Below are 9,358 nucleotides of genomic sequence, written 5' to 3' on the forward strand. Positions count from 1 at the left end.
TAAAATATAATTAATATAAAATAAATAATAAATTCATATAGATAATTAAAAATAAATTACAATGTCATTTTTTTATTATTAATTTATAATACTAAATTTCTAATAATATTAATAAAAAAATAAAAATACACAAAATGACTCAGGCTGGAACTCGACAAGCTCGACTCGCCCGAGCTCAGAAAAACAATACTCGAAGAGCTTGAGCTCGTCAAAATGGATGCGAGCTCGAGCTCGCAAAAACAGCCAGGTCGACTCGTTTACACCCGTACACAAAACTCACAAAATCCTAACTTTTTTTTTTTTTTTTTTTTAGTTTTGAATTTACAAATTTATGAATTATTATCTTTTTCTTTTAGCTATTTGTTTATGAAATTCACCATAGCTAGGTTATTTATTTCACCGGCAAACTAAATTCGAATCAAATTTAAGTGCGAGTACATTACACTAGTTATTCAATTTTCGTGATGAAGAAAATGGCAGAACCAAATCGCAACACTAGGTCGAACCGGAGCTCGGCCATAGGGTTAGTAGCCGGCGGCGGAGTGGTGGTTGCTCCTCCATTCCAAACTTCAAAACCCTCGATTGTCGAATTGCATTCACCTATCGAACAAATCAAATTTCAATTTTCTCATCGTAATTTACTCATGCTATGTGTGAAGAAATGCGAGGGAAGAATGAAGAAATACGGCGGCGCCTGACCTAAGAAATTGCCGCTGCCGGAACTTCGCCGGTGTGTGAAATTTGTGCGCGGTCGAGTTGAACCGTGTTATTTTTTACATCATGCTGCAAGCGCTTGTACCTCGTGCAATATGTGCTGCACATTGAGCCAGTGAGTGTCTTGCAACTCTGTCTCTTGAATTCAGTCTATTGAATTTAGTGGTTTTACTGTTTATTCATTGCTTAGGTTTCCAAATTTCTGTTAGGCTGCATTTTGTTCTTTAATGAAGGATCACATTTTATTGGTGAAGAGTAAGGCAGGAAATAATTACAAAGGAAGATTTCTACGTTTATGTTTCAAAACGCCTATCCCATCTAAGAATATTAAGTTTTGAACGTTTGATGAAACTTCATATTGCATGGTAGTGGGCCATGAAGAATTTCCACTAGCCAATTATCACCCGAAAATTAATGTGTCCAGATAAGAAGTTCATACGAGTACGGATTGTTTTCCAAATTAACGAACATGTATATCAGTTGATGCGTTCTTGATATATAACAAATCGATTGAGGTTGTTTGGATTGAGTCGTTTGACAATAGACTGCAAATCGTTAGCTCTCACTTTAAGTTAATTTTTGAGCAATTGTGGTGGATTTTAAATCGTTCTTGTTTGGTGTCATTTCAAATCCTTCTCATTTGGAATCAATTTAAATCGAGTAATCTCAAATTATTCAATGCTAATGAAGCCTTAAGTTTTTTAGGGGAGAAACAAGGAGTTGGGGTATTTTCTCATTTATATTACAATATCTTATCTCAAGTTAGTTGCGGCATGTTGATTGTTACTCCATTACTGAAAAAAAAAAGATATAATGGCTGCTTCGTTTTTGCTTATGACCTCAATTAGTTAGGGTTTCGGAGTGAAGATCAGAGTATATGCAGGAATTGCATGATCATATGCCTCAAATCATGAATTGAACTAGTTGTCCGAGACTCACAAGCGAGACATTTGTCGTAATAAGTTATGCCAGCAAAATTATTTCTAGTTCGCTTAAACTGTTAATTATTGCTCCGTATAATATTAAATACGTTATCCGACAGCTATTATGAAGACGTATTTATATAGGTTAAAACAACTTGAGCTATTGGAGATGCATTGATTCAATTTTTCCCTACTTAATTTATTTTTTTGTAAGAACATTTCCTAAAGCGGTTTAGATTGATCTTTGAAGTATAAACTGTGATGCATACCAAAAAGAACAATTGATTAATAAAATGTATTTACAGTATCTGTCTATGTGAGTGGGTTCTGATATTGAATTTTTTTTTTTTTATCTGGAATAATTATTCTATTTGTCGAGCTATTAGTTGTCGGAAACTACTAAAACGCCTCTCTTTTGTTATTTCTCTTATTTGCTATTGTAAGAGTACTCTCCTGTGAAGTTGTGTAGCATCCACTTCCCAAACTTGAACAAGCATGCAATGCTATTTGGATTGATATTTTTACAATGCTAATGATTTAAATTTGAGAGGTACGGCTATTTAAACACGTTTAAGGAGGAACATGGTGAAAATTAAAATTTCGAGTAACGTTCATATAATTCCCTGCACATATAAGAATAGCACTCTGACTCTGAAATACGCGGATTAGTTGTTTGGGATAAGAATACCGTAATTTTTGTGAAAAGTATTAATGCATCCCTCTTTAGAAAAATGTATTCGTAGCCTTAAATGCAAAATTCTTTCGTATTTGATTCACTATCTGTCAAAATCCACATGAGAGATTTTGAATGACTGTGAATAACACTTGCAGATTGTGACATAAATGGCTGTATCCAAATCATGAATTTAAATTATCAATTAACCTGATAAGGTAAATTAAATAAAAAGGAAATTGTGAGATATTACTAAACAAGTTTATATTATATTTATCATCGAAATCCTTGACGCGGTTTGTGAAGAAGCGGTAATTAATACTAAGATTTGCTTTGTTTATCCTTTATATTCAACACGATGTACCACTTCTGTAAAATGATTTAAATTATTTTTTTACTGCATACACTATTAATTGTTTCATTCTGAAGTTTGGCCCCGTAAATCTAGAGTTTTAACTTCTCATCAAAGTAAGTGTAAATTTTCAATATGACAGAGTGTCCAAGAAAAAATCCTATTTGTACTAATAATAATTATATATAATGCAATTAGACACCAAGTATCCATGTATTCGTACTGATACTGGTGTACGTCCTAGAAAGGTGAGTTCTGTCGATTATGAATAAATGATAGTTGTATTCAATACTGTTGTTACAGATAAATTAGCCAACCAAAAATCGTGTCTAGATTCAAGAACAAATGAGAAGACGATGCGAATCATTACGTGTTTATTTTTGTTTTCCACAAATTTCATTTGCCAAGTTTTACTTCTGGCTAAAACGACAGCTCATTATTTACTGTATCTGATTTCCTCACTTTGCTTTTGTTTTACAGGAATTCTGTTGTAAAGGAGTCGCAAACAACATCAGAAACAACTATTCGTCTTCGAGGTAGAGAAATGGATTTACCATATGGAAGAGGTGGATCCGGTGATGAAGAAGCTTCCGACTCTCGAAAGGGCAAGAAGCAATATCATCGTCACTCTGCACAACAAATTCAGCATCTTGAAACGTACTATTGATTTTTACAACTCCTGCAATTATTGAGATATTTTATTCTCTGTTGAAACTTGTTTTTTTTTTCTTCAATTTGGTTTTTCTAAGCCTTCATTTGCACGGCCGATCAGACCTTTTTTGCATTTACACGACGCATTTGAAACAAATTTCTCTGTTTTTGTTATTATTTGTCATGGAGAATTTCAGTGATTTCATTCTATTATTTACAGAGATGGAGATTGGTAAATATTTTGATGCACATTGACAAAAGAAAGACATTTTTCATCTTTGATCTATTAACTTAGGATCGAGAAGGTTTTTGAAAATTTTCCGCAACTAAAAACTTCCAGAGTTTCAAAAGGAAATATAGGTTTTTGTCGTGATAACTTGTTATAGAAAGTTTAATAAATAAAATTTTGATCCTGTAAATTCGGACCGTGATCATGTTTCTAATGGATCACTTTTACGAACTTCTTGGTTGATGTTTTGGAACACGTGTACGATTTCTTGAATTTCTACTATCGTCGATCTCATAAATGTTTATTTTTTCTCCTCTGATTTTCTGGTTAATGATTTTTTTTTTAATTTATGACACTCTTATAGGTTTTTTAAGGAATGCCCACACCCTGATGATAATCAGAGACGTCAATTGAGCACCGAACTAGGCCTTGATCCTAAGCAGATAAAGTTCTGGTTCCAAAACAAAAGGACTCAGAAAAAGGTGCTCTATTGTGTGTATATACTTGATACATGTATTCTGATTCTCATATATATATATATATATATATATATACATATATATATATATATATATATATAATGTATATATATTAATTCATCCACGTGAAAATCTTTTCTGACATTTTTTTAATGTTGCCCTTTTTTTTACGTGTCTCATGTTTCATATGCATTGATGATGTTTTAATGATTTTTTTTTTTGGGAATATATTGCAGGCTCAGAATGAGAGAGCTGACAACAACGCCCTTCGGGCTGAAAACGAAAGAATTCATTGTGAGAATCTTGCAATGCGAGAGGCGCTGAAAAACATCATGTGTCCGGCTTGTCATGGTGCGGCTCTTGGGGATGAAGAGAGCCAGCAGAGTTTACAGATGTTGAGGATGGAAAATGCACGTCTGAAAGAGGAGGTGGTTTGTCTCTAAGCAACCCTTGCTTGTTTCTTAAAATTGTCTTACGTTAATTATATGACAGAGTGGCCTGTTTTTCTTTCAAGTTCCGTTATTGAGTACACGTGTATATCAAATAATCATGAAATAAATCACAGATTAACATTCGAAAGCATTGCATTAATTGTTATTAATCAAACATTTTGATATGTTTAATTTAGGCGAACTTCTTAATGTTTGTTTTATGACACTTGTTCAGCATGAAAGAACGATGGGGTTCTTTTCCAATTACGTGGAGAATTCAAACATGCCACCTGGTACTGAGAACTTGTCGAATGTTCCTGGAAATAGTTTTCCTGGCAAACGTGTGGAAACTACAGTCCCTCTTGATCATGAACAAATACCGAGACATCCAGAGATGATCAATTCACCTTATAATCCGAGTGGGATAAAAGAGATGGATAAATCCATCATCGTCGAGACAGCCATTGCAGCCATGGATGAGCTGGTGGAGCTATTACGTATGAAAGAACCAGTGTGGGTCACTTCTCCATCTGATGGGAGATATATGCTGCACCGCGACAGTTACGATAAGCTTTTCCCTAAGCCCAATCATTTTAAATCTTCTAGTGCTAGAATGGAATCATCGAAAGACTCCGGCGAGGTGGCAGCGCCGGCAATTAATTTAGTCGAAATGCTTCTTGATTCGGTATGAAATTTAAATCCTTTTCCAATGTGCTGTGTTCAATGTTCTGCTTTTAACTGAAAGAAATTGTATCTTGATGATTTCCCAGAATAAGTGGAAGGACATGTTTCCGACTATTGTTACAAAAGCAAGGACCATTGATGTACTTGATACTGGAAGTTTCGGCGGTTCTTTACATTTGGTAAGAACATTCAATTCTGTACTTATGTGTATTATTATAAAATTTGTCTGGATAAAATTGTGTATAATAATTGTATTGATGCAGATGTATGAGAAAATGCACATTCTGTCACCTCTTGTGGCTCCTCGTGAATTCTTTTTCATTCGGTATTGCCGACAGCTTAGTGCAAGTACTTGGGTGATGGTAGATGTTTCCTACGATTTCATCAAACAGATCCAAGATGCTGCCCCTACTCGCTCCTGGAAACTTCCTTCAGGGTTTATGATTGAGGAGATTTCAAATGAAAAATCAAACGTGAGTTCAATAAACTCCTACTTATTTTTATTTTTTTATTTATTTTTTATTTTTTATTTTTGTATTTGTCTTGGGTGGGGGTGGGGTTGTAAGGTAGACCCGCACTTGTCTTCATGTTCATTATATTATCTGATTTCCATCCTCAGCAGCTAATATTAAGATGACGATAAATTGATAATGGAAAAAAAACAGTCATGAATAAGATAAATGATTTTAACAACGGATTCAAAAATCTTTGACGGGCACAAATAATATGTATAGAACACGTTCCTTAGTAATTAATGAATCTATTCTGGCAGAGAGTTATTTTGCTAGTGCATTAATGATAGTATGACGAGGAAGCTACATCTTGCATTAATATGACCGGAAACGTTTTGGGATTCGTGCTTATGTTTTCTGCAAGTAGAGATTTAGCTCAAAAGAATTTGATTTCATTGTGTTTTGTAATGCTACCACATAAGTAAACATTTGAAATGATTTTCTCGGTTCCATAGTTACGTATTTTAGATTTTGATGCAGTCGCTTGCTGATTTTTTTAGATAGAGAAACTTGTGATTTGATCTATTTTAGCTGGAACTAAATATTAATAGAATGAGTTCAAAACACGTAGCTGCCACCAGCCATATGTGGATTTATGACTAAATAACATAGAAGCTTGGCATTCTTTATTTGTGCTTTCCCACATTATTTAATCCCCCAAAGTAATTGTTGTTTTACATTTTTAGCTTTAAGTTTTGTTGATTACTTCAACTTCTTAAAGTATCCGCATGTCGAACACGTTTCCATTGGACACCTGTCGGACAGTTGTTGAACCATTTTTATAATTTCAATAAATTAGCGACACGTCTCAATATCAAATCTCGAAATCTTTTTGGTGCTTCCTTAATTATTTACATGGTTTGATAATCAATTGCAGATTGATAGTTAATATTAATTGACACACACACACACACACACACACACACACACACACAAATTTATATACCATAATTCATAAATATACCCCTATATCGACGACAACTAATTTTATTTGTTTCAACTGCGTTAATAATTTTCCATTGGTAACTATTTCCTTCCATTATGCATCTCCTTGATCACATACCACATACTATTGGACCTTTCTCTTCCTTATAGATTACATGGATCGAGCATATTCAAGTGGACGATAAAACGCTGACTCATCGCCTCTATAGAGACTTGGTATGCGGTTGTCAAGCATACGGAGCCAGAAGGTGGATAGCTACACTTCAAAGGATGTGTGAGAGGTTTACATATTCAACCGGGCTAACTGCTAGACCCACACATGAACTTGAAGGAGGTATTACTATGTCATCTATCCTACTTTAAAAGTAGGAACATTTGTGTTTTTCAACTTTTTGTTAGTACCTATATATATATATATTGCTACCACTAAATTAAAATATGAATTAGGTAAAGTGTGATTGATGTTACAACTAATGAATTTAATACATTATACTCCCTATCTTCATATGGTGGAGATTTGAAGGTTTGGAGTACTCTGTATTGTTTAGATTCTTATCAAATGTTTGTTTACATTGTATCTTTTAATGTTAATTTTACTATAATTATATAAAACTACGTGCAAATGCACGTTCCTCTTACTAGTTTTATTTAGTGTTATGATGGTATCAACCCTCGAAAATTGAGCATAAAATGGTTCTCGTTTTCTTTTTTTGTCCCAGTCATTGACTCATCTGAAGGTCGGAGAAACCTAATGAAGCTATCTCACAGAATGATAAAGAACTTTTGTGAAGTATTGGGCATGTCAGACAGACTCGACTTTCCTTATTTGTCAGAACTGAATAACAGTGGAGTTCGAGTCTCACTTCGAAAAAGCGATGGACAAGGACAACCCGACGGTTTGATTGTTAGTGCAGCGACGTCTCTCTGGCTTCCGTTTTCAATTGAGAATCTCTTTAAGTTCTTTAGAGATGAGAAGAAAAGAGCTCAGGTTAGAATACGTTGACATTATTTTTTTGGGTATAGAAACTCATAAATAGGTGTAGGAAGACTAAAAATGTATTTCCAATGCAGTGGGATATCTTATCGAGTGGAAATCCCGTGAACGCAATTGCACGCATCTCGACTGGCGCAGATCCTGGAAATTGCATCTCTGTTATCCAGGTTAGTTTCTGTACTTCTCGGTAGTGTGATATTATTATTAATAATTAATACCCTTATTCAATCCACGATACATGACCAGATCACTCTAAATAATCTATAATCGTGAATTGTGTGACTGTCACGCTTATTTCATTACATGCATATGGATGGAGATTTGTTTTTTCAATTTTGGGATATGTTGTACATGTTAATATATAAAGGAATCAGAATTATTCGTGCTCTATGAAGTCAAACATGTAGTAGTACAGTCAATGACTTTAACAAGGTAAATAGGTATATAAAATTGTATTCTGAATGTGTATCAGTACATTCTTTATTCGTTTTAGGGCTATTGCTGCTTCTTGAGGTCCAACTTTTATATGTGCATATCCGTTTCCCAGTCGATTGCTACCAACATTTGAATGAGGCATAATTTGTTAGATTAATAATGCAACACTATTAAATCTGGAAAAATATCGAACTCATTTCTTGATTATGTGAACCATTTCGTTAACAGACTTCCAGATAATGCATGAAACTTAAATTACAAATTTCCGAGTCTTAATTCCAAAGCTGTTAATAAAAATTAAACTCATGAAATCACTTTCCTTGCAGCCGTTTGTGCCGAAAGAGAACATATTGATACTTCAAGAGAGTAGCATAGACTCCTTGGGGGCAACTATAGTATACGCCCCAATAGATTTGCCAGCTGTCAGTTCAGTTGTGAACGGTGAGGACACGATGAAGATCCCGATCCTACCCTCGGGATTCATAATCTCGAGCGATGGCCGTTTCACGAGCAACAAGGGAAGTGGAGCTTCTGCAACTACTAGTTCAAGCACAACAAGCGGCTCCCTCTTAACGGTCGCTTTCCAGATATTGGTGTGCTGCAGCTCTCGGTCGAAGCAGCTAAACATGGAGTCAGTTGCCACTGTGCACACTCTCATAAGCTCCACAATTCAGAAGATTAAAGTTGCTCTCGAATGCCCGGACTTGGAATGAAGAATAATATGGCGTTATCTATTTATGCTCGGTATTTTTTATTTTTATTTTTATTTTTGTGCTCTTATATGTTAGCACATCTCGACTTTTGTGTTGAAGGATTTAGACTGTGAGATTAATTTGCTCTAACTATTCGTGTTTTTAATCGTGGGCGAGAGACAGAATTAATTCGACTGTTGATTTTGAGAATGTTTACAAAATTAACCTCATTCAGTTATACTCTTTAGTTTTGAAGGCATATTATTTTATCTCTCTCTCTCTCTCTCTCTCTCAAGTTTCTTGTTGTAGTTGATCTTAGTTTGTGGAATAGCCAAAGTAAATTCGAAACGTTATTGCTTTCGCTTTCGTGTAATTATTACAGTCGATGGTTATCATATGACAGTTTCGTAATAGATTCTGTGTATTAGAAGATTGATTAAAGTAATAACGACTACGCTCGTTTTGAAGCAACGTTCGAAATAGTGCAGTAGTTTTTTTTAATAAATATTTTTAATACAAAAATAATTCATCTAACATTATGTTGGAAGTTGGCAAAAAATTCTTGAATATCAAATAGTGTGTCTCTTTGTCTCTGCATTCAAATACATTAGTTAAAGTGATGTTTGTATTTCCAACTTCATCAT

General features: G+C 34.4%; 1 protein-coding gene across 2 annotated transcripts; it reads left to right on the forward strand.

Annotated features, from left to right (window-relative positions):
- Positions 1–207: 207 nt before the first annotated feature.
- LOC105965116 (homeobox-leucine zipper protein ROC8) lies at positions 208–8,973 on the forward strand. 2 transcript variants are annotated; one of them, XM_012989633.2, is made up of 11 exons: positions 208–829; positions 3,143–3,319; positions 3,907–4,024; positions 4,258–4,452; positions 4,688–5,137; positions 5,223–5,315; positions 5,400–5,609; positions 6,744–6,927; positions 7,313–7,581; positions 7,665–7,754; positions 8,349–8,973. In XM_012989633.2, exons 1-11 carry the CDS (start codon positions 810–812, stop codon positions 8,733–8,735), a joined length of 2,193 nt encoding a protein of 730 aa, XP_012845087.2. In that variant the 5' UTR covers positions 208–809; the 3' UTR covers positions 8,736–8,973. The 2 variants fall into 2 exon arrangements, with proteins under 2 accessions (XP_012845087.2, XP_012845088.2); XM_012989634.2 differs by having other exon boundaries at positions 363–829; positions 4,258–4,449.
- Positions 8,974–9,358: the final 385 nt, after the last annotated feature.

This window comes from Erythranthe guttata, chromosome 8 (assembly GCF_056151865.1).
Source record: "Erythranthe guttata isolate IM_541 chromosome 8, IM_541, whole genome shotgun sequence".
Classification (NCBI taxonomy): Eukaryota; Viridiplantae; Streptophyta; class Magnoliopsida; order Lamiales; family Phrymaceae; genus Erythranthe; species Erythranthe guttata.